The sequence below is a fragment of the Acipenser ruthenus genome, chromosome 28 (assembly GCF_902713425.1).
Source record: "Acipenser ruthenus chromosome 28, fAciRut3.2 maternal haplotype, whole genome shotgun sequence".
In the NCBI taxonomy this organism is placed as follows: domain Eukaryota; kingdom Metazoa; phylum Chordata; class Actinopteri; order Acipenseriformes; family Acipenseridae; genus Acipenser; species Acipenser ruthenus.
The window spans coordinates 6,699,762-6,726,475 of NC_081216.1; the positions used below are offsets into that span (position 1 = coordinate 6,699,762).

At 42.5% G+C, this 26,714-nt stretch overlaps 1 protein-coding gene across 1 annotated transcript; it reads left to right on the forward strand.

Annotated features, from left to right (window-relative positions):
- Window positions 1-1,204: 1,204 nt before the first annotated feature.
- On the forward strand, window positions 1,205-2,721 carry LOC117435170 (reprimo-like protein). Its single transcript, XM_034058182.3, has one exon. It carries the CDS (start codon window positions 1,622-1,624, stop codon window positions 1,958-1,960), a length of 339 nt encoding a protein of 112 aa, XP_033914073.1. The 5' UTR covers window positions 1,205-1,621; the 3' UTR covers window positions 1,961-2,721.
- The last annotated feature ends 23,993 nt before the right edge of the window (window positions 2,722-26,714 follow it).

The following is a 26,714-nucleotide window of genomic DNA, read 5'->3' on the forward strand; positions in this document are numbered from 1 at the left end:
CGCATTGATTTTATATTTTGAATGATAACTAAAGTGGGGCTCTCTTTGCTTGCAAAAAAAAAAGCATTGGGCACTATAAATGCGACAAATATGGAGGAGAGAGCTGCACCTTCAGGGATTTCCACAGTGATGGAAATGCAAATGGTACTGAAGCTAATAGGGGACAGAAATTGATTTTAAAACCAGAGGGACTTGTGTCACATATGTCATAAATAAAATGGGTAGCCCTTCAATTATTATCCCCACCTGAGGTGACTGTACATCCCAATGGTATTTATCATAATCTCTGGAGAATCTAAACGTTTTTTTTTTTTTTTTTTTATCTAGAGAACCGCTTGTAAAATTCTTATAAAATGTGCTAAGGACATTCTTAGCACAATGTGTTGACTGTATAGTGCTGTATATGGAAGATGTATTAAGATATATGTGAAGAACCGCTTAACCAATTTATTTATTTATTTATTTATTAGCAGACGCCCTTATCCAGGCGACTTACAATTGTTACAAGATATCACATTATTTTTACAAACAAAATTAGAGTATCAGAATGTATTAGAGTATTTTTACATATACGGAGGGAAGCCCTTACTCAATTGTGATGAAACTTCTGGACAGCTTTAACACAAGCTATTGACAGTATCAGAATCCGAGGGTATATAAAGCCGTCAGTCAATCTGTCTGTCATAGTGGCACTTTTACATGCGATCTGCTTTTTTCATGTGGCTGGTGGCTCCAATGTACAGCCACGGCAAGCGTGAATGTCATTGACAGGGTTTTTAAAGGTTAACTTTACTGTCAGACATTATTTTGAATTTAATAAACAGGAATTGTATTGTTTACCAAAAACAAAAACAAAAACTTTAGCACCTGGTTTTTCCGATTCTAATGGTAAACGCGTCCACCGAAATGCACTGCAATCACTTGCTGGCAACAGGCGTGTTTTTGACTGAGGACAGAGAGGGATGCTGTATCTGACATCCGTGTATTTTAAAACCATTCAGCGTTATCTATTGTACATGGGTGTTTGTGTTGAAATGTACTACCAAATACCTTTCACCTGAAAGTCAGTAATGCCCTGGTGTTTGATAGAAATATGGTTTAATTTTGATGCCAGATACAGTATCCCCTACACCTGTCGTAGATGGTATATTCCCGAGGAATGTATAACCATTTAGCATGCATCTCCTAAATAAAGTTACGGGTATCAGGAGGATGAAGTGTTTGTTTGTGGCTAGACACAAGTCTGTGTGAACCGTCAGGGGAAAACAAGTAACACTGAAGGGGAATGCATGAGAAGACCGCTTTCTAGCCCAGATACGCTGCCTTGTTTATTCTTGATGTGAGAAATGGAATTCGGCACTGTGCGATACAGTATCATCTAGAGAAAGTTAAATCAACCAGCAGTTGCGCGTCTCATGGATTTGTTTGATCTGAGTATATCATACATCTGGGTGTTGATCGCATGCAACACTTACATCAATAACTGCCAAAACAATATGATGCAATTTAATTATTGATGTAAAATTGTGCAACGTATTTTTTAGTACAAAGTTTTAGTGTAACTGTGCTCTTTTTTTATTGATTTTGTGCTGTAAACTATTGACACTTTACCATTTCAAAGATGAACGGGACATTTTTTAACCAGTCTATCTGGGCACAAGGAATCTTTACCAACAAAAGCCAGGACCTAGCAGATTCCATAGTGGGGTGCTGCAATGGCAGTACCCCGGTCACCACAAGCGACGGAGGTTCCCTGGTCCTTGTCCCGGACGAACGGAATCTCTTCATCACGAGAGTGGTGCAGATAGCGGTGCTGTGTGTGCTGTCATTAACTGTCATTTTCGGCATTTTCTTCCTGGGGTGCAATCTGATGATCAAGTCGGAAAGCATGATCAACTTTCTAGTTAAGGACAGGAGACCTTCAAAAGATGCGGAGGCTGTCATCATTGGCCTCTACTAGCAGTGTGTGGAGCCTGTCCAGACTTGGTATACGGACCAAGTCCATACTGTACCGGAATAAATATATGCAACGTCTGGGGCGCTTTTTCCTGAAGAGAAGTAAGAATAAAGAACTGTGTTGCTCGATGAACTCATAATTATGTGGTCTGGCAATCCATGTATGTTTTACTTATAAGAAATAACTATTAAAATGAATGCCTTCTGTTTTACTTTTAATGTTTACAATATGTTTTTTTTTGTTGTTGTTTTTGTTTTTGTTTCTAAACTCTTCCCTCGTGGTGATTATTAACCCGTCATGGGTTTGCTGAAATGTTTACAGTTTTTATTATTAATATTATTTTGAAGGTTATGCATGCAGAATTCCGTTTTTGTGCATGGAAATTGCTACCAAAAACTTGAGTATAGTATGTCAAGTATAAAGCATTTTGAAGAGAATGTAATGGTCCAAATGCAAGTTTAACCACTCTTGCACTTTTGTAAAGATGTTCAGTGAATGAGACATCTAAATTGTGAAGCATGTTTAGTCATTCCACTAAAATGGATGTTGTGCATTGAATTTCTTACCTAAGGTGTACACTTTGTACTAAATGAGAATTTAAATTTAAAAAGCATGCTCAGTGCCTGTTATATTGTTACTAATGAATTTGAAAAACTATATTTTGCACTTTTATGAAAATGAAAATGCTGCATGATTTTTTGTACAAAACTTGAATGACTTGTAAAAACAAATGTTGCGATTTTTAAAATAAAGATTTCAACGTTTTCATTGCTTTGTTATTATTTATTCAAGAAAGGAAATATAATTGAACCTATCAGCACCCACTGTGTTACTAGGCTTATTACAGAATTAAAAATATATATTTTAATTACTTGTACACATACTGTTTTATAACTGTAATAAATTGTATAGTATACTTAGAAACACAAAACAGCACGTTCTTTCAACAGTAAATATAACCATATTTTTTAAGATATTAAAACATCACAACCGTGTTAACATGATAGTCTACCTATTTATATTGTAATTGGTATTTGTTCGTTTATTTATTTTGACACATTCCTGGTTTACTTTTCACATTTATTTCAAGAATAATGCACACTCATAGACATAATGATAACATTTTTTTTTGTCTGAACGCACCACAGAAAACAAATAATTATTTATAAACATGTCATATTGATTTAATCAGGACAATTAACACGGGGATACGTATGCAATATAGCTCCGAAGCCGCTTCCACTAACGTTACAATCTACCAAAGGTGCCAACTTATCTTTAATAAGGAATACATGGTAATTGTATATGCAGCTAAAATCTACCCGCATTTTCTGTACTAATTTAGTAATCCTGGCCACGGGCTAATTTGAATAATGTTTTTGGAGCTGTCTCTGGAAGAATATCATTTACTAGAAAAATTAACAAAATAAAAATAATCTTAAAAAGTTGAAAATTATGTGCAGACACTTAGAGACGGTTATAGAAAATATGTTGGTATTTTGTAATTGAATTAAATGGAGCAGGAAAGCACATACACAAATAAAGCAAAAAGTATTTATTGAATATACAGTATTATTATTATTATTATTACTTGCTTTTATCTGCCCCCTATTTTACTGCATTTAATCCTGTACTTTAGATTACTGTAATCTGTCAAATGTTATTTAATCTGTAGTATTTTGTATTTAATTATATCCTGATGCAACTATCACTGACACCGTTATCTGCTCCATTATTGAATTGTATTTTGTCATACTTGTACTTGCTAGAACCAAAGTCATTGTATTTATCTTGCTCTTAATTGTATTATTACTTGTACTGTGATTCTTGAAATGTATTTGTTTATGACTGTAAATCGCCCTGGATAAGGGCGTCTGCTAAGAAATAAATAATAATAATAATGTTATTATTTGGCACAGGCCTTTATCAACACTCCTCCTACAAATATATATATATATGTACAGAAACCACAGAGAAAAAAACTATCAAATAAAGTGTTTTGCAGATTACAGCCAAATGCAATCTATAAAATTATGTAGGAGGAGTATATGGTAACAGTTTGGTGAAGATTGGTGCTAAATCAAGGCAGTTGTCTTGTTCACTATAGTGTGACAGACAACCAGCCCATAATGATTTTTTTTAATCCATAACATTTTTTGTCCAGGTATTTAAAATGGTAAAAAAAACAAAAAAAAACAAACAGCAATGTAACACACATTAAATCCGGTTAATCTAATATCTTTAGAAACTGTTTTAATAGGGAACCTGTTGTTCTAAGCGCTGAAACTAAATGGCAGTAAATAAAAAATAAAACCAGTTCATGCACAGGATCCAGCAGATTCAATGTTACATTATTAAACATAAATCAGAGAAATGTAATTCTACATTTGTAGCAGGTGAATTTTTCATATCTGCGTTGGAATAGTAGATCACACTGGTCTGCAGATGGGTTTTGTGGAGCCTGGCAGTCTGCAGGTGACAGAGCTGTTTTATTAAATCTGTATTACAGCATATTGTCCCTCATTAGGAGACCCTGTAAGCTATCTTGAACACCCACTCAGCCTTGGAGATGTGCGTCACAGCAGGGTCGCTGGGGTGGGGAACAAAACTTCTTAACGTCATTTTAAAAAAGCATATTATTCATATTATTATTATACCCTATTATTACACCGCCATCCAAGTAGGGGGTTTTAACCCCAATTTTCTCCCGTTTAGAATGTCCAATTACGTCCCCTCACCTCAGCAATTCCCCACAACACCTCAGGAGAACTGAAGGTCAGTGGGCGTCCTGTGATCCCACAACCAAGCCAAGCTTTACACCCAGGAACTCAAGAGCGGATGTCAGCGAGCACCGGCCTGAGGAGGACAAAGGCCAGCAATGAAGGTGTCTGCTGGAGCTCACCAGACGCCTGGCCAGTGATGTTTGTTGCAGCGCACTGAGAACCTGGAATGTGACAGTCCTTCTGGAATCTCCAGCGAAGATGGCCGACTTTGTAGAGCCAAGAAGCGAATCTGCTCACTAACTGTATGACTGCCTTTGCAAACCACACAGCCACGCTTTTACCAGATGGGCCACTCTGGGACCCCACAGCTGGGGATCTCAATACTACTTATTGAAAACACTGATCCTTGTGATTTCCCAACAGTCCATCATGGTGGCAGGGGCGCCAGTTCAGATGGGGGGGGGGGGGGGTGGCAAGATTAAGTGGGAGTCCAGGGGCTGCTTATGCCCCTGTAAGCTTTTGTTTTTTTTGCAGATAAAAACTTAAAAATCAGTTTATTAAGGGATCAATTTTTCTGTAATTATTTCCTATATTTTTTTATAAATCATACGATAATTACCAACACAGGACAAACAGGCAACTTTTAAAGCTAAGCAATCTGCACCTGTGCCGTGCAGACTGAGTACCAAATAAAGCCTTATTTTTAAGCTTATATATAAGTTCAGAACACACAGGAGGTAATATAGTAAGATATTATTGATCCCACAGCCTTGATGTATCAATCTTGGAGTCTTAACACAGAGATCAGTCACACAGTTTGACACATTGAGTACTATTCTTAGCAGAGACAAATAATTTTGTTTTGTAAAATAAAATCTATTGTACTTACCCCTGCAATGATTGTTTTTGTAAACTTCTTATCATGTCCCAAATTGAAGCATTTATGTTCATCCATGCAAGCTCTCCCCTCCCATTAGGTAAGTGATGTATTTTTTTTTAATACTGTTGGCTGTAAAAATAAGCAATTACTATATTGGTTTTGTTGATATTGCCTTGAAATGCAGGTTTTACTTATCGATACTAACTATTCTACAGTAACACAGGGCAGTGGGGTCGCAATGTAATCTTTATTGGTAGAAGTTACAGTACTGCGCAGTTTTGTGAACTGCTGCTATAGAGAGTGTTTGTACCTACTTTAAAAAGTTATCCCATGACAAGACATGTTGTTTTCAGATGAGACAAGTTCATTAGGCTACAAATACAGTTTATATTATATTTACAAATAATTCTCTCAAATGGAAGTTTTGGAAAAAGAATTAAGGTTGCAAAAATGTAAATAATCAGACTGTTTAAGACCTACTTTGTTTTTTCAAATACAAACAAAACATGGGGAAGCTTTACACTTTAGTTAATACTTAATGGACTGTCTACAAGTAGAGTTAACACACTGTGGGGAAAACAGTGTCTGTAGCAATTCATTGTCAATAGTCTTTTGTTTTAAATGAACACACTATTGCTGTATATGAATACATATTATCAATCAATCTGAATTTCTAAAGCAATGTTGATGCTGAAATTGTAATAGAAATGCTCTTTCACTATTTTCCTGCAGAACACTTTGCATTTTATGAGTCTGAGGGAACATGTCTACTACAGATTTTCTGAACTGGTCACAACATGTAAAGTTCTCTGCATATGTAACTTTCTTGAGCTCCATTTTTTCTTTGGCAACGAAAGATATTATTAAAGCACTGGTTTTCTGAGCGTCACTGGCTTTTTGGTGTTTTTGTGATCTCTCGTGCTTACCACAAACATCATCCTTCTTGCTCCAATGTCCCACCGTTAAAATCAGTCCTGGTTTACAGAGAGGATGTCTTTTTCCAACATTGCTTAGGATTATGTGAGAATATATTGTTGTTATGTTGAAATTTGCATCAAAATTATATTTTATATATATATATATATATATATATATATATATATATATATATATATATATATAATTTCACATACACAGTCATCGTAGATAGTCAACTATGTGAACTTGCCTCACGCACTGAATGCATGCCTGCCACAGGGCTCCCCTGGGTCCTAAACCCCGCTAAGTACAGGGAAGGACTGCGGTAACCATACATTTAAAGGTTTGCTGACATAAAGGGGTTTAACAGTAGATTTCTAAGAAAAATATGGGAGAAAATCTGTCTCAGGAGTTGTCTGGGAGAAGTGTCCAAAAACGGGTTCCTGGCAAATAAGGAAGAGTTGACAGGTCTACAACAAGTGGTATGAAACACAGTGGGGCGCCCTAAATGGCGCTCTTGCATGGTGGTCCTAGACGTACCCTTCGTTGAAAACACGCAGCCTTCCCCGTGTGGCACCTGCGACAGTATATTTATGAAAATTGTACACTTGCTATTAGGTCTTGATATGCTTGTGTAAATATATACAAGGAAGGTCATTTCACAGGTGAGAGTATTCATTCTGCAGGAAGTTGACTCCAGTTAGGTGCATTGTGGAATCTGTAGTTTCTTAAGAGGCACTTGTATGCCAGTGCTGAAACACAAAATGCAAAAGAAAAGTACATCTACTGCTAGAAACAAGGCTAGAAAACTTAATAATGAAGCAGAATGCCATTGAGTGAGCATGTGATTGCAATACAGTACACAACTAAACCAGAGGTTTGTTTTTAGTTTATGGATTTTCGAAATGTTTATAAGCAGTAAATTGAAGGGAGGAGTTTCCTCGTTTAAAGGTAACCAACTTAAAGAAAAATAACGTAGAAGGATGAAAGGAGAGCTTATAATGTTATCCTTAAAAAACTTAACGCACAGCACAGTCTGAATAGTTCACTCCCTTCAGAACACATAATGTTGGTCTAGGTGGGAATATATTGACATGCACTTTCTATCTCAAAATGAAACTGACCATGCCAGTTATCAGAAGTACACTAATTTACCCAGGGAACCTTAAGCTAAGCCATTACTGACATACCAATAGAAAAATGTCAAAAGAAAACTGACACTAAAAGGCTATGGGGCTGAAGGCACTGGGTTTTAACCACGCTGCCTTCGCGTCACCTCCCTCTGGCACCGAGTGCAAGATACTGGACTCATTTAATGAATTGACTCGTGTAGACTCCCTGCCAGTGAAAGTGTTTATGAAGTAATGGTATTGGATTTTTCCTTCATTTTAGTGTCTGACATACACAAAAAACACAAAATGCATAAGTGCATAAGTGACTGATGGCTGTCAGTGGTGTAAATGTATATTTCTCATCTTGAAATGTGTTTTGATGTTGTTTACATTTTGCATGAGGCTTGTGCTAAAAGCTTTTGCCATCATGTGTATGTGAAAAATAAAAAGTATGTCAGTTACATAGATCAGCTGTAAATTCAAAAATAGAGCTGTCAGGATGATGACAAAGTTGATGCCCATATCTCAAGTGTAAAGCACAGTATAGAATACAGATTAGGAATACATGTTTAATCACAATTTTATAAGCAATTCTTTAAATATATGCAAAAATATAAGTATGCCATTCAGACAGATGAATGAATGGACACAGAGTTCCATATATTCCCAGAATATAACAATTCTCACTAACCTAAACTAAATAATGTTATTACCAAGTTTGATGAGAATTGGATAAGCGCTTCTCCAGATATATGTAACAATGTGTGAAGCGTGACACATGTACATACGCCTCCACTATATCCTCTTCGTAGGGAGATTTAATCCACAGCACAGAATAATTATATTATGAAATATATTTCTAGTTGTGCACTTATATATAAATATGTTTATATGTTAATGTTTATATACATAAACATTCTTTCTGTTGATTTAAAAAGTTTAGAAACAAAGAAAATAATATTTATGAACAAGGAGGCCATCAATGCTTGTCCAGTTCCTAGTAGCTGACTGATCTCACACTCAAACTGAGTCTTTAAGGATCCCAATGATCCAGCATCAACAATGTGGTGAGGTAACCCATTCCATACCCTCCCCACTCTGTGTTTAGAAACATGAAAACTTGTATTATACTTGGGGATGGCGGGTGTATGATATGCTGTATTTAATTACATAGAGTTTTGTTTCAGGGGTCTGGAGTTTTATTAAAATGATGCCACAGTGCAGCAACATACCTTGGGTCATAAAGCGGCACTGTCCGTTTTGATTGAATCACAGCCAGCTGTAATGTCCTACTAGCAATCATGTTTAGTTTTAGAATTAAATTCTTTATGATACCTTCATGTCTCAGTACTACTTTCTTACAGTTTAGCTTTCTGTGCATTCCGTTGGAGACAGAAAGCAGACTGTTTGACTGGCCACATTATCTATATTATTGAATCACTTGGATCCTTTAAGACCCAACTTGACAACATTTTAAGATCAATCAGATACTAGGAACTGGTTGAGCACTGACGGATTGAATGGCATCCTCTCATTTGTAATTGTTCTTATAGGATGCATTTCTGTCCCTCTTGAAAGCTTCATGCCACAACATCGATCCCTGAGCTACCCGAAGCAGTAAGAGATTATGCATAACTCATCACTTGCTCACTACAGTCCACTAAGTTTGCAATGTTAAAAAACAATGTACATAGAAAATAAATTGCATTCACTACATAATACATGCGTCAAGTAATATTGAAAAAATAATCAGATACCTAAGTGTGACAAAGTGGCTGAGTGGGAACAGGTGCAGGAGTGATGCAGTGCAGTAATTAATTTATGTCTATCTAGAAGTTCGTCGACCCGAGGCATAGGGTACGCATCAAACCTGGCAATAGAATTTATCTTCCGGAAGTCCATACAGAAGCGTTTGGTGCCGTCTTTCTTGGCCACTATGACAACTGAACTGTACCACTCGCTCCTGGAGGCTTAATCACCCCAAGTTCGAGCATGTCCCATACCTCTTTGCGAACGCCACTTCGTTGACTTTCCGGGATCAGGTAAGGTCTCTCTCGTACTGCGACGCCTGAGGGAGAGACATTGTCATATTCAACGAAGGTAGTCCTGCCGGGTATGTCAGAAAAAACAATGCTAAACTCCTCAATAAGCTTACGCAGTTCCTGTTGCTGATCTGGAGCCAATTGTTCCCCCATCAAAATGATTTTAGTGCTGGGAGTCTCTGGACAGGGGCCTAAATCATCTTCTATATTGCCTGGGGCTATAAATAAGACCTCCCTTGCCTGTCAGGGCTTTCATAAATTTACATGATAAATTTCACGTTCATTATGATGATCGGGCTGTCTAATTTCATAATTCACCTTTCCTATAGCCCGAATCAATTCATATGGCCCCTGCCATTTAGCACATAATTTCAATTCTGAGGAGGGAAGCAGCAGCATTACCTTGTCTCCTGGTCAAAAGGTTTGAATTAGTGTATTTTTATTGTAATGCTGCTGTTGTCGGTGCTGAGCCAATTTTTGGTTGTCCTGGGCCAAACGACCGACCAAATCCAGGTGATCTCTTAGTAGGAGCACATGCTTCACTATGTTTTTGGACGAGCCTTTGTGCTTCTCCCACCCCTCTCTCAACAGATCGAGGATGCCGTGAGGCTGTCGGCTGTACAAGAGCTCAAAGGTGGAGAACCCTGTCGAGCTCTGCGGCACCTCTCTCACTGCAAAAAGGAGGTAGGGAAGAAGATTGCTCTTGTGTTACAAAACGTCTCAGTATCTGCTCCAAGGTCTGATTAAATCGTTCCACCAAACCGTCCGTCTGTGGATGATAAGCAGACATCCTGATGGGACATATATTTTTTATATTTTATATACCTGCTGTAACATGTTAGACAAAAAGCTGGTTCCGCGATCAGTCAAAATCTCCTTGGGGATCCCTACTCTAGCCATAATCTGCACTAACTCTGTGGCTATTGCAGTGGCACTAGTGGACCTCAATGGAACTACCTCCGGATTGCATAATATACCACTACTAATATATACGTTTACCCGGAGTTAGAAGGTATCAAAGGGCCCACTATGTCCACTGCAATGCGTTCCAAGGGAGTAGAAATAATCGGCAGTGGAACCAAAGGGGCAGGGCGCACTCTACCCGGTGCTACTCGCTGTCCTGTGCCCGCGACTAGATTTAGCCTATACACAATACTAGTGCCCCAGCGCCATCAACATCCTTACCTTCAATAGACCGGACCTGCCCCCAAGCGTGCACTAGTGACTGGTCATTATGTTGGCCCCACACTATGTCCGCGCTTGAGTACCACGTGTCCGGTATATTGAGAGGGGCTGGAGTAGCATCTGCCCTGGATGGCCCAGTAACCTCGCCCTCTTAGTCACACTGCGTTCCAACTCCCATTGACTGGCATTTGTTACCATCTGAGCGCTTTCCCACCAGACCCCAGCCTTGTCTCAATGATGCTCCCTCTCATTTTGCAGTCCTTTTCTCTATTTGTTTTTCTAGGATGGAAAAAACATTTCAGCTTGAAAAGGAAACACATCACCAATTCATTCCCTTTTCTTTTTTTCTGCCACGTTTACGTGTGTGGCTGAGACTGCCATTATTTGCATTCATTCTTGGAATTTTGGCCAGCCTCGGCCCAGAATAACTGGGTGTGGCAACCTTTCTGCCACCCCTACTACCAGGTGATGTTTTATCGGTCCTACCAATAAATATACTTTTAGTGTGGGGTATGCCGCCACATCTCCATGGATACAGATGGCCACCTGACCTTGTGGCCGCTACGACACACCACCCAAGAGAGCTGTTCTAATGAAGGTTTGCTCACACCCTGTGTCCACTAATGCGTGGTTTTTCACATTTCCTAAAACCACATCAATCATACAAGGCCCCTCCCGACCATTTTCCCCGCTCTTACCTATCTCAGGTGCCCAATTATACGCGGCCTTGTCACACTCCATGGCAGAGGGGCATGACTTGGCCAGGTGTCCCGGTTGGTTGCACCTAAAACAAGTTGGGGGGGACGGAGGGCACACTGGTTAGATATCTGTCCCATTGCTAGTATGGCAACGGGGCAGGGGCAGCATCTCTACCCCAGCTGGGGGCCAACCTTGGTCTGCATGAAGGGGAGGCAAGGGGGCCCATTGGGGTCGGCGGTCTCGGAGGTCTGGGTCCCGTGGCTGATGGTGGTGGAGGAGAGAGAGAGGAGGGGCTCGGCTGCTGTGAAGGGCGTTTCCCTGTCTGGTCGGAGACTAGGTAATCCTCGGCCAGTTTCACAGCATCTTCCAGGGTGTCAGGGATGTGGCGCCGTATCCAGGCTTGGGTATCACCGCCGACCACATGGCAGAATTGCTCCACAACCACGGCCTCCCCCATTTTCAGGTTGGTTTTCTTCTCGGGGGTCAGCCAGTGTACCATGTTGTCACGCAACCGCTCCGCAACCACCCTGGGGCGTGTCTCCAGGGATCTTCGGTACTCCCTGAACCGTACCCAGTGAGTCTCTGCCATAATGTTGAGGCAATGGAGGATAGCCAGCTTGACCAGGTCGTAACTGGCCCGGTTGAGGTCGCTCATAGCCTGCTAGGCTGCCTGAGCCTCCCCAATCAGGCAGGGTCCAAGCTGGCTCGCCCAGAACTCCCGCGGCCATGACGCGGTGGTGGCCAGCCGCTCAAACACAACCAGGTACGCCTCTGGGACATCCTCCACTGACATCTTCATCGCCCGAGTCTTCGGTGCCGACATCTCTGGTGTTCCTGTAGGGGCTGGTGCTGTGTAAAGTGCCAGCCTTACCTGTTCAATGAGGATGTAGCGCTCCTCCCTCCTCCTCTGTGTCCCGTCTGCTGTCCAGCAGCTCTGCCAGTGCGTTGCGGTCCATGATCCCATGTTCGGACACCACGTGTCGCAAAGTGGCTGAGTGGGAACAGGTGTAAGGATAGAGCAGAAGCAGGAGAATGGAGCGGTTAGAAGGACAGGGTGCCAGCTAGAAAGGACCGGACTTAGGATAGAGGAGTGGGCAAAGGACCCAGCAACCGAAAACACATACGAGGGTTATGACTCGAGGAGCCGCCCCTCAGGAGAGGAAGTCAGTCCCGGTACACCAAGACACGAAAGGACACATGGTTTCCGTATCTGACTGGCGGCTCACGATGAAATGAAAGTTTAATAAAGTGCCTTGATGGAAGTTTGTCGGTTTGGAGGAGCGGAGCCAGATGAGGAAACACGAATCCGGGAACAGGAAGAAGTCGCAGGAATGGAAGCTGGAAATTAATGTGATGGTAGATTCTGAGCATCTCAGAAAGCCGATAAGCTTGTGGCTTCATGACCAGGTCCTCGAAGGGGGGGGGGGGGGGGGGGGGGGGGGTGAAATTGAAGAATGTCAGTTGATATAGGTAGGCAAAAGGTTGAGGCAGGAGGGGAACTCCGGAGAACTCCTCAGAGTGACAACGAACTGCAGGAATGGATAGAAAAGTTGGAGTGTGCGAGCTTCGAAGCAATAGCAAACCGGCTTAAAATATATACAACTTGTGGTGTTATACTGCCATCTAGAGGTTATGATTGGAATTAAACCATTGGCTTGAGTGAGCAGGGTAGAATATATTTGGTTATTGTGATTAAAATCCTTGTCTATGTAGAACAACATTTGCATATTCCTTTAGATTTTAATAATAAATATTCAATACATGTTTTAGGACAGTTAGACATGTATATGAATACGTTAATGCAGTATTTAGATGTCACAATTCAGCGAGTTGAACTCGCCCCCACCAGTTGTGAAAGCGCAGCAACAGGAAGCCAGAATATTGCAGTACTGAGGCACAGAGCACACAGTGCCTGATGAAGCTGCCTGGTCACCATGGCAACTTACCAATCCCCGCAGTCACTCAATGAGGGCATTGCCATGGTAACCATGGTCTGTGAGGGCGCCGGTGGAAAAGCTGCAGTACAGCAGTGTTGTTGGAGCATGTTGTGACCAGTCAAAATCACAAGCCACCACTGATTGAATAGAGTTTGTAATGGGCTGGACAGGTCTTTAAAACGTTGAACGTAGCTGATAGAGATTCAGGGCAGGATTTTCTGATGGAAAGGTAAATTGTGCTGGCTTTGTGGGAGCGGGTGCTGAGTGGGGAGTGGGGAGTGGGGGAGGGGTGCCTGATTGCAGGCGAGGAGTAAAGAGAGATTCTGCAGACAAAGCTTCGTGGTGGATTTAAATAGAGCTAAGGCAAGGCAATCACTGACGACGGGAATGTCTTGTCGGTGGAGATTCGAAAGTTTAGCGGAGGGCCAGTCTTTCTGATAAAGACTCGGACAAGTGAGTAATGAAGCTGCGCTTTGAACGACACTGTTGCTGTGCTGGAGACTGGATGGAGCAGGAAAGACTAACGTTGGAGCTCCTGGAGCTGAAAAGAGAAGCCGAACGATGAGAAGTGTCAGCTGAGCAGGTAGGAAAAAGATTGATCTTGGCAGCGCAGTGCAGAGAAGTGACCTGCAGTGAAAGGAGCAAGGCAACGAAGTTTAGATATTAGTGGTGAAGCATGAAATAACAGCGACTGAGCGTTTGCTACAAAACGAAACACTAGACACTAGACAGAGAAGGTGCAAGTGATCAGGGCTTAAATAGAAAATAGGTACTAATTGACAGGAAATTAGAGGCCCCCAGCTCCATGCCCCCCGAACTGCGCAAGCTAACATTTAAAGACAATTGATATTTACCAATCAAGACTGGTTAGCAGAGAACAAACATTAAATGCTCAGTACCCAACAATGGTTGATAAAAGTTACAAACAGTTTACCAATCAGGAGTAAGAAGGTTTGGTTAACACAACAAAGACATTATTGTTAGTCACGAATGATAATGTGGGTTAAGGCCTTTAGAGCAAATAATTAACACCTAACAGACGTTAATAGCAGCCTTAGCACATGTGAATGAGCTTTAACACATAGGAAATAGAAAAAGCAGCATTTAAACCTATAGAATAGTAATATTGCACAATTAGTTATATATTGCACCCAATAAAATCTATATAATATGATTCATCTCAGAAAGACCATCAATTAAACTAGATTATATTCATTAAAATGCCACTATAATTATCTTAGAATATGCATTAAAGGTTAATATCAAAAGCTCACCTATTACAAAACGAACAATAAAGCCTAATCAGACCCAATGTAATATATTTCATACATTTACCAAGCATTCAATACAAACAATATGGAAGAAACAATCACCCAACATATTAATTGTTGCGCACAGGGGTTTGCGAGTCTTTGAGAAAAGAAACCAGGGAAGGAAAGAGAAACGTATTATCTCCACTGTTAAAAGTCTCTTCATTCCATACAACAAACAATCCAATCCTCTCTTGTTTTAGCCGTGGCAAGTAACAAAACACGGTAGCTTGTTATACTTTAAGGAGAAGAAAATAAATAAGTAGAATTCAGTTCTATATCCCAATCTCACTCAAAGTTAGTTAATATAGTTCAAAGTCAATGTAATTGTAGCCAGCTAGTTTAAGAAGTTAGCAAATAAACTACAAACTGGTAGGGAATTCTGGGACACTTCCTGTTTCCTCGGCAGGAAGGATACCTCTTCTTCTCCATGTGGGTAATTTACATCAGCATACTGGAGTTAGTCTGTAAAATAGCTTCGGCTGTGCAACAGTGTGCTGATGTCTGTCTGCTATACTTGGTTTCGTTTGCAGGAGATGAGACAAAAATAAACTCTGTTGTACCTGAGTCTGAGTCAGAGTGATTGTGGTCTGGGTCAAACAAATAATAATACACAACACAACGCAGAGTACGCTAAAACAACAGGTTGTTTTATTCACAGTAATTCATACAAACCAAAACTGATATTTAGGAGGAGATGCAGCCTAGCTGCCCATTACGTAACCGTGTGGTCCTGCATGCACTGTTGTTTTAATAAGGGTTACATTTTTTTATTATATCTGGTGCCGTGACTCGGATGGGCAGCTTCTAAGGGAAGCTGTTACTAACAAGGCAGACCTATGGCTAAGCAGTTTAGTTCTGGAAAGGGAAAGACAGAAGAATATTCTTTTGTTTTTACTGCTGGATTGAGGGAGGACTGGACACAGAAGATGTCTGGGAGTAGAAAGGGCTGGTCAGAAAGGCCTGTGAAGACAGAACCATCTGGATGGTGTTCTGATGAGGAGGAGGAGACCAGAGCCATGCCCCAGATGACAAAATGCAAAACGTTCCCAGTGGGCCCAACTCCTACCTATGTGCCAGCGATGCATCAGGTGCGAGGTATCCTCTTGAGACCCTTTGATTCCAGTGGCATTATCTCTTTGGATCTCTCTGAAGTCTTAGAGCCTGGCCCCCCTTCTGGTCCACAGCATTGTTATCTTGTTAGCTTGCAGTCAATGTTGGGCAAGAAGCTTGTAGACGCAAGAAAAGAACACCAGTATAGCTCTGCCAGTTCACATGCGTAGCAAACTGCTAATCAATTCTCGATCCATGTTTTCCAACACAGATTACATCAATTACTGAGGAGTTTTGGCGCCAACACCCCACCCTCGGAAACCTGAGACCAGATGAGGTTGATATCCGCATAGAAGGGGCTGGAGGTCACGAGGTCCCACATAAAGGGGTGTTGCGTTTGAACTTGTCTTTTCTAGACCAGACCTATGCGGCCGTTCCAGTTTTCATTGTGCCAGCGACACAGTACCGAAAGTCTGTACCACTTCTGTTAGGAACAAATGTTATTAGGGCTAGCAAGCAGGACTTAGAAAAACGACTGGGCAGAGAGTTCCCTAGCTGCCTGAAAGATGAACATCCAGCCTGGCATGCCGCCTACCAACAGGTGAGGGTGAAGTCACCCGGAAGGGAGCCCCAGACGTTGCCACAAGTTCGTTATGCAGGAAAACAGCCAGTGAAAATTAAGCCTGGGGAACACAGATGCATAACAGTCAAGGCTCCATGGTCTCGTGATAGGAGTCCATACACTGTACTTATCGGCCCTCCACATGCAAACAGTTTATTAAAAACGTGGTGGTGGAAGAAGCAGTGGCAGATGTGGTCCATGGGCGGACTCTAGTCCACCTCTACAACCAAAGCCCATTCAATATTGTTATAAAAAGGGGCCAGACAGTAGCTAGCATCTCTGCACTGAGCAGCGTAGAAACAGTGGTTCCCACTGACCCTACCCCAGATCTAGGTAGCACAGCCGGTTCGTCGCATGATCAACAAAGTTCTTCCCCGCCAGATAAAGCACCAGTTCAATCGGACATTCCGGAGATGGATTTGAAGGAGGCAGCAGTGCTGAACCAGGAACAGCAGGAAAAGCTGGAAGAACTGCTCCGGAGGAACTCTGATGTGTTTTCAGTTAATCAGTTCGACCTTGGATGTACATCCGCTGTCAAGCATGAAATACCATTGATTGATAACAAGCCCACGCGCCAGCCTTACCGTAGGTCCCACTAGCCCAGTTTCAGGAGGTTAGATGACATCTACAGGATATGGTTGAAGCGGGAGCCATTAGATCAAGTCAGAGCCTTTATGCCTCTCCTATTGTAGTGGCCAGGAAGAAAGACGGCTCAATCCGAGTCTGCATTGACTACAGACAACTAAATGCAAAGACGGTGAGAGATGCATTCCCTATGCCCCGTATTGAGGAGGCCTTGGATGCTCTTGGTGATGCTGAATTCTACTCCACACTGGATCTCACTTCCGGCTACTGGCAGGTAGAGATGGCTGAACACGACAAGCCCAAAACTGCATTCATTACACCCATGGGCCTGTTTGAGTGCAACTGAATGCCTTTTGGCCTGCAGAATGCACCAGCCACCTTCCAAAGACTGATGACTCACTGCCTGGGAGACCTAAATCTTTCAGCCGTGCTGATATACTTAGATGATGTCATTGTATTCTCCCGAACATTTGACGAGCACCTAGAGCGCCTGCAGTTAGTTTTTGACCGGCTGCGCCAGTTCCGGCTTAAGTTTTTGCTCCGGAAAAAGGTTAAATATTTGGGACATGTGGTGTCAGCCGGTGGTATAGCCACCGACCCAGAGAAAATACAGCAGGTGCGGAACTGGAAGACCCCAACAGACAGGAAGGAGGTAGCGCAATTTTTGGGGTTCTCCGGTTATTACCGGAGATTTATAAAAAATTACTCCAGTTTAGCAGCACCCCTCTTTCACCTGACCGCAGGGTACCCTAAGAAGGGAAAACGGCCCCACAAACCGGCCGGGAGGTCACCACCATTCAGTTGGACAGGGCAATGTGATCAAGCATTCACTGAGCTGAAGGAGAGATTGACAACAGCACCCGTCTTAGGGTACGCCGACTACAGCCTTCCATTTGTCCTCCAGACGGATGCTTCAACAGAGGGGTTAGGTGCAGGGCTGGCCCAGGTGCAGTCCGGCAAAGAGAGGGTAATTGCGTACGCCAGCCACAGTCTCACCCCCTCCGAGAAAAGGTACCCGGCTCACAAACTTGAGTTCCTGGCTTTGAAGTGGGCAGTAGCTGAGAAGCTGAGGGACTACCTGTTAGAGCACCGTTTCACCGTGTTGACTGACAACAACACGTTGGTATATGTAACCAGTACTGCCCACCTTGATGCAACAGGACAACGGTGGGTTGCAAAGCTAGCGGAGTTTGACTTCGAGATAAGAGCAACGTGAATGCAGATGGCCTCTCACGCATGCCGAGAGCTGAAATTGCAAGCATACTGAAGGTCGGTTGTAATGTCAATACCGCTAGCACTTCGGACCAAGGGGAATTTAACTCCACCAGAAATACTCTATCCAGCACTGCACCACCCAGTCAGTGGGCTGAGGTCATCCCCAGACTGCCTAGGGAGGAGCTTAGGAGACATCAAGAAAAGGACCCAGTAATCTCCATTGTGCTGCGTTACTTCAAGGCTGGACGGGCACCAAGTGTAAGGAAGAGGAAGCAGGAGGAGCCCCTTGTCAGAGCGATGCTGAGACAGTGGAACAAGCTGACGTTTGAAGAGGACATCCTCTATAGAACATTCAAGTCGCCAGAAGGGAATGAAGTTAGACAGGTGGTGCTGCCTGAAAGGCTAAGGCGGGAAGTATTCGACATGCTACACACCGACATGGGCCACTTGGGGACAGAATGAACCGTAGATCTTATGCGTGCACGATGCTATTGGCCAGCTATGTTTTCCACTATCCAACACTGGTGTGAATCATGTGAAAGATGCTGCCTAAGGAAAAGTTCACAGGGCGCCCGTGCACCCCTGATCTCTATTCACACGACTAAGCCTTTAGAGCTTGTATGCCTGGATTTTCTCTCCTTGGAGCGCTGCAAAGGGGGTATAGAACATATCCTGGTAGTTACCGATCACTTTACACGCTATGCTCAGGCTTATCCTACTCCTGACCAGAGAGCAGCTACCATAGCCAAGGTTATGTGGAAACATTTCATTTGCCATTACGGGATTCCCGAAAAGATACACACTGACCAAGGGAGGAACTTTGAGAGTGGTCTCCTGCGCCAACTCTGGAAAGCAATGGGGGTAGCCAAAAGCAGAACCACTCCCTACCACCCACAAGGTAATGATACCACTGAAAGGTTTAACAGAACCTTGATGAACATGCTGGGCATCCTGGAACCTCACCAGAAGTCAAACTGGAAGGAGTACGTTGAACCCATGGTCCACGCATATAACTGCACCCGTCATGAGTCCACAGGCTTCTCACCCTACTTCCTCATGTATGGCAGACATCCTCATCTTAAAGTGGATTTGGCTTTGGGGCTCCCATGCCAGGAGGAGGAGGAATCAGAGCCAGAGGAATACGTGTCAAGTCTCTGTAGTAGACTGGAGTTGGCTTACAAGCAAGCAATGTTGGAATCTGAAAGATCCAAGCGCCGTCAGAAACGGTATTATGATCAGAAAGCTAAAGAAATTACTTTGAGACCAGGAGACCGTGTCCTAGTGGCAAATAAAAGTGTTAGAGGAAAACAAAAATTGGGAGACAAGTGGGAGAAAATACCGCACATTGTAGTTCGTAAACAATCTGATCTGCCAGTATACGTTGTGCGTCCTGAAACGGGAGGGGGGGAAAGAGTTATTCACCAAAACTTACTGACGCCCTGTATGTTTCTCCCATTAAACAATACCAAGCAGCTTACCTGTATGGATGATCAGGGTTCGAACACTAGCCACGTAAGGTCAAATTTTGAAATAGACACCTCTGAGGATGAGGAAAACTTATATGTAGAGGTAGGGTCACAAGCAAGAAACCGGGGGAATCAGATTGATAGCATAGGAATAGAGAAGCTCCCTAAATCAATTGCACTCGCACCTAGCAGACACATGGGCTTGGGCACCCATCCATTTCTCAGCGATAGAGACGATAGCGATAATGACAGTCAGCTTAGCTGGGAAAGGGGTTATCACGATACAGAAATAGGGGCTGACTATTCAGAAACGCACAACCCACACCACATCTGTTTAGGTAGTGAGTTGTCAGACCCGGAAGGTCCATCCGCCCCGAGCCAGACCCCGGAGGGTCCATCCACCCCGAGCCAGACCCCGGTGGGTCCATCCGCCCCGAGCCAGACCCTGAAGGGTCCATCTGCCCTGAGCCAGACCCCGGAGGGTCCATCCGCCCCGAGCCAGACCCCGGAGGGTGCATCCGCCCCGAGACAGACCCCAGAAGGTCCATCCGCCCCGAGCCAGACCCCGGAGGGTCCATCCACCCCGAGCCAGACCCCGGTGGGTCCATCCGCCCCGAGCCAGACCCTGGAGGGTCCATCTGCCCGAGCCAGACCCCGGAGGGACCATCCGCCCCGAGCCAGACCCCGGAGGGTGCATCCGCCCCGAGCCAGACCCAGGAGGGTCCATCCGCCCCGAACCAGACCCCGGAGATTTTACTCATCCGTAGCCAGGCCAGAGCAGGTCCGCCTGCCATGGGCCAAGCCCCAGGAAACATCGAACTCCGCCGCTCCATTCGGCAGAGGAGGCCACCTAATAGGTTATCTTTAGAGCACCACGCAGAGACTCTAGGTTCTGAACAGTGCCGATATTGCCAGAAGATTGCTAGGGGCAGGCAAATCTGGGAAACCCAAAAGAAGAAACAGGCCCTGCGGATTCCCAGAGACTTTAGGGTTTGCAACAGTTGTGACATACGTTTGCATAAACATGTAAGACGAGGGCGTCCTTTTCTGTAACAGGGGAGAGTGTAGCCAGCTAGTTTAAGAAGTTAGCAAATAAACTACAAACTGGTAGGGAATTCTGGGACACTTCCTGTTTCCTCAGCAGGAAGGATACCTCTTCTTCTCCATGTGGGTAATTTACATCAGCATACTGGAGTTAGTCTGTAAAATAGCTCCGGCTGTGCAACAGTGTGCTGATGTCTGTCTGCTATACTTGGTTTCGTTTGCAGGAGATGAGACAAAAATAAACTCTGTTGTACCTGAGTCTGAGTCAGAGTGATTGTGGTCTGGGTCAAACAAATAATAATACACAACAAAACGCAGAGTACGCTAAAACAACAGGTTGTTTTATTCACAGTAATTCATACAAACCAAAACTGATATTTAGGAGGAGATGCAGCCTAGCTGCCCATTACGTAACCGTGTGGTCCTGCATGCACTGTTGTTTTAATAAGGGTTACATAATCATACTACCATACTATCATACTATCAGAAAGAAAGAATAAAAAAAACTCCTAGGCATTCATTGTTCAAACCCGATCATCTCGAAATCCCAACTTAATCCAAACTGCAACGACATCCACGGCACGGCAACCTTTTCCACCACAGCAGTATGTCGAGTTGTATTAACTCATTTAATTTACAAACTTAAACTCTAGAAAACAACCAAACACAACCATAACTTTAAATTATTTCTCTGCCCCCACCTTGCTCTGCGACGCACACCTTCCTTGTGCCATGCACTAGCAGTGCTACCTATGCTATCCTGGAAGTCCCAATATACGTCATTGTGTCACTGCCCTTATTTTGTGATATTTATTTTTTATTTTTACAGTGCTGAAGTACAGGGTATTCAGAAAAAAAAAAAATATCGGTAGCTAATTTGCAAAAAACATGATGTAGCACAAACTAACTATGGGTTTTACTGTCATCTGACAGGCTGCAAAATAACTTACACAGGAAAACTAACAATAAAAATGACTGCAAACACTGCTTTGACAATACAACTGCTTTAAGCCCGCCGCACACAGTCCGACTCAGCAGTCCCAACTCATCTCATCTGAGTTTGCACAGATTCTGCGATAAGTTGTGCTCAGTTTTGGTTTGATGTCACAATTGAGTTTTTCCCGACTGGGTGTCGCACACTGCTAAGACTGAATTACTGACCACAACTGGTGATTACTATGTATGGAAATGTAATTAATTAGCGACACTCATATTATGCATGGCATTGTATGCTGATTAGACGGCGGAGACAGCGCTGCGAGGCAACCAAAAGAAGCGCTTAGCCTATTAATTATTATTATTATTATTTGTTTATTTAGCAGACTTACAGGGACTAGGGTGTGTGAACTATGCATCAGCTGCAGAGTCACTTACAACTATGTCTCACCCGAAAGACGGAGCACAAGGAGGTTAAGTGACTTAGTCAGGGTCACACAATGAGTCAGTGGCTGAGGTGGGAAATTAACCCCATCCCTGCCAACCACCACCAAAACACCACAAACACTATTTATAGGCAGGGCCCTGCCCTGCCACACTGCCTTTTAAACAAAGCAGTTCAGTCAACCCTGTCTTGCTCAAGGTCACACACAATGAGTCAGTGGCAATGAGTCAGTGGCAATGAGTCAGTGGCTAAGGTGGGATTTGAACCGGGGATCTCCTGGTTACAAGCCCTTTTCTTTAACCACTGGACCACACAGCCTCCTATACTTCAGCCCTGTTGCAGCATTTTAGAGAGGCAGGGAATATGATTCATAATTCAGGCAAACAGTTTGAAGTAGCACGGTACCACCATGACATTTTAATCAGCAAGGTGAAAGGATGGCACAGGAGAGGGAGGTGGCCCGAGCCTAAGAACACATAACTCTTTAAAAGCTAAAGGCAAATAGAAGTGGAGCTGAGGTTTAAATAGAACATCAAAGGGTTAAACCATTTAATATTTCATTGTGAAAAGGGACAGATTAGATCACCACACTCACTGACTGTTATTGTAGGATAATTGGGAGTTCCTATTGAGTTCAAACACTGATTCACGCTGACTATCTACATGCCAATTTAAGATGCAGCCCAAATGTCACACTCTCAATTTGAGAAAAAAATAAAACGTCAAATAGATATGCATTTACAAAGATACAACCTCAATTACGCATATTGAGGCAGTTTGCAGCTGTCTGCTATCACACAGAGCATTACAGTTATGTGCTGCTTCTCATTTCCAGTCGTGATTACTCCTACTTGTTTTTCTCTCAATTTGTGAACTGTGGTATTGCTTGGCATGTCGTAAAATATTGTAAAAGCTTTTCTTTAAATTTCTCATGAAACTAATGATGCTTCTTTGAAAATGGCTGCTTGTATGTCATGGATGATTTGAGATCGGGCAATAACATCTTTGTTCGTCTTCTCACGTTGCTGTTTGTGTACTTGGATAGCCAATTCTTTTGTTGGCGACTTTAATAGACGCGTCACTATACTGTACTCGTACGCAAGCTATCTTTGTAACACTTGAAATGTATTTGCTTACGTCGCCCTGTAAGTCGCCCTGGATAAGGGCGTCTGCTAAGAAATAAATAATAATTTGAAATTCGAAGGAATACAGTAATTGGGAAGCATGTCTCTAGGCTCCTGGGGATATTCACTGGTCTGCAAACCTTTAAATTAAACCCATCATGAGAATCAAACTAAGAAGTGCAATCCGACTCACCAGTCATACAATCCAGTAAATGAACATGAGGTGATAACAATTCATGCAATATCTGGGCATGTGCAGTGGAATAATTAAACAATGAGGCAAGGCCATTCGAGCAGAGGCTTCCAGTAAACCCCACGATATGGTTACAGTAACTTTCCCCTGATGCAACCTCATCATAACCTCCTTTGATTAATACTTTTGACTGTCACGCTTTATTTTAAGGGCCGCCTATTAACTATTAACAGCCAGCTAATAAAGGTGTTAATATATATTATTTCCTTTTCCGTTCATTGTTAGTAAATATACAATAGGCCAGCTAAAACTGCAAACATCAGAGCCCTATGGATTATCAATTCCCAGTCGATCATATATTTGAAATCGGTTTATAGGTTTAGCAAATTAATTCAAGTTTTTATTAGCAGGTGTATTAACCACAATACAGAAGAGCCAGGCTTGTCTGCATTCGTGGTTCCCTTTCAAGTATGAAATGTAACCATTACTGCATGGGTTTTTACCTCCTAAAGACCCGGAAACCTGAATAAGATATACAGTATCAAAGCTGCTTGATCGAGCCTGTGATACAGTCATGGCCTACACCCGAGTGCATAAAAGGACTGCGAGCACAGATCTCTGTACCATTTTTCCTTTCAGGACTGACCTGAAGCAGGAGAGCCTAGTTCAGATACTTTTTCTGCCTTATATTCGCATTGTGTGTGAGTGTGGCAATGTGCTCCGCCCCTGTGTGCATTTCTGTATTGTATGTTGCGTGTGGTGTGTTAATGTTGGTGTATAGAGATGGCTGCACGGGATATAAATGGGTGTGTGCAGCACGAGTTATTTAAAATGTATAATTGTATTTAGGCACGGGATTGCACATCACTTCACGTGCATTTAAAGTATTTAATATGTGAGCACGAGGTTGCACGTAATTAATTCACGTGCTGGGATTCAAGTGAATAATTAATTAGTAATTGAATCCCAGCACAACAGTATATATAGATGCACGTTTGATTCACTCGGGGTTGGGTGTTCGAGAGTGGAGAATGGGAGAGAGAGTTCAGGGTGTAAGGAACGAGAGAGTTAAGGAGAGAAAGAGGTTAAAAAGAAACAACTGCTATTGTGCTGGATCAGCCAGCACAATATTTGTGAGTACAACTGTTTGTGGGTTTGTTTTGTTTGGCCAAAGTGCCCTTTTGTTTGATGTAAAGTGTTTTGTTTATTATTTGATTTATTATTAACACCCGAGCGCAAACGCGTCTCGTTTCCCCTACCTACCTTTGCTGCCTTTGTTTTGTGTTGCTTCTTCCTGGTCCGTGACATCAGCACTGCAACCACTCTGCCACAGTGAGAAATGTTGCTTTTAAGGCTGATGGGTGTCTTAAAACAGTGGGGGTTTTAAGAACTCATAGGACAGTTCAGTGTAAAAGCAATGCTTCTCACATAAGTGTGTAGTTGTTTTAAATATTGTAACTTTAAGATATGGGTATTGGCAAGGACAGAGACTCAGACACGTTAAATGTGCCAATCCGCTCTTTAATTAAACAAATAAACAAAAAATAACACAGTACAAACACTTAACAAAACACTCTTGACAAAGTAAATGCTACAAGGGCCAAAACAAAAGGTTTTTACAAAAACTCACGAAATGTAAGTAAAACAGACAGCACAGCACGGAACACAGAACACAGAACACCAACCACAGACCATAGACTTCCACCTCTATCACCAACAGTAATCCTACTAATTCTAACTAACACCCGTGAATACCTATTTTATTACACCTGTGGCCTAATTAATCATTTATTGATTAATTGTCGGCTCCAGCCACATTCCCACGTGATTTTGCAAGGAGGAATTTAACCTCCGTGCTACCTAATACCCCCCCCACACACATGCACCAGCTGGGCTTTCACACTGCCACAAACCAAACTGTTTTTTTAAAAATCTGCAACTCAATCCATTCTGTCCTGCTAAGAGCTGGTTGTAGGGGTGATCCACTGTCTTGTGACTGAAAATAAAACACAACTAGAGTTGCTAGCAACTATAAAGGCTTCCAAGCAGTTATCGTGAAATTTAAGCGCATTGGTTATTATAGATGAAACGTTATCATCAAAACTGTGCTAACTGTGTAAATTTTGGCACAAATATGGGAATACTTTTGAAAATTCCCCGAAATTGTCATTAAATCTAAGATGGCTGCCACACCATGTGACCAAAGGCCGCAACATCTCATAGTCCACTATACCCATATCAAATTTCGTACATTTTGGTGCAGCCGATCAGAAGTTATAGGCAGTTTTATAGCCAGATGCGTATGTTGATGATGTCATACATCACCGTTTGACCTTAAGGAGAGGTCAGAGGTCAAGGGCAATGACATTTTTTCATAGAGCACATATGACTTACTATACGTGTTCCATTATAACTTTAACCCTGTCGGCACGCCCTAGGAGTTAAAATTTCAACGTAAATTCCAATATGGCCGCCGCGCCGTGTGAGCAATCGGTTTCAATCTTCAGCAGTTATTACTTTCCAACGGTCTGTACAATTGTGTCGACACTGAAGAGCATAAGTGCAACAGTGTTCTTGTTATGGGTTGCAAAAGTTTTTTTTACAATTATCAATATGGTCGCCAAACCATGTGACCAAAATGTGTCATTTTCATATCACCAGTACTTCACGTGAGTCTCTATGGTCATGTAAAGTTTCATGACTGTAGTGTATTGCACCTTGGATTTATGCACGAATGTATGAAAAAAGAAAATAGGCCATGTTTTTTTAGCAAAACGGTAGAAAGGACCTGGTCATGAACATGCGTGCCAATTTAGGTGTCGATTGACGTTGCGGTTTAAGACAAGAAGATTCTTGAATATTTGGCGCCAATCCAGTGTAGCGGGCAAAGTAATTGTTCAATCGACCTTGATTGAACATATGTTTTTTATAGGCCATTGCTGCACTGCTGCCATTGTCACAGTTCCACCTTAAGTTGTTTGTAAAGGCAAGAGTTTTGAAAAATTCCCAAAATTTCCACGAGATCCAATATGGCGGTCGAACCATGTGACTTTTTCATTTAGGGACGCCAGTCTGGTTGTCCAGCCATAGGCATCTACTTACGTATGCGTTTTCATAATCTGCGATGATGTTTGGGAAGAAAAATAAAAATAATAATAATAATAATAATAATAATAATAATAATAATAATAATAATAATAATAAACATAACAATAACAATAGGCTGGAAAGCTTAGATCCAATATTGCCAGGCTCCAACTGAGCTCTC

Coding starts and splice junctions, on each gene's coding strand:
- LOC117435170 (XM_034058182.3), top strand. CDS start 1,622: ATGAACGGGACATTTTTTAACCAGTCTATCTGGGCACAAGGAATCTTT.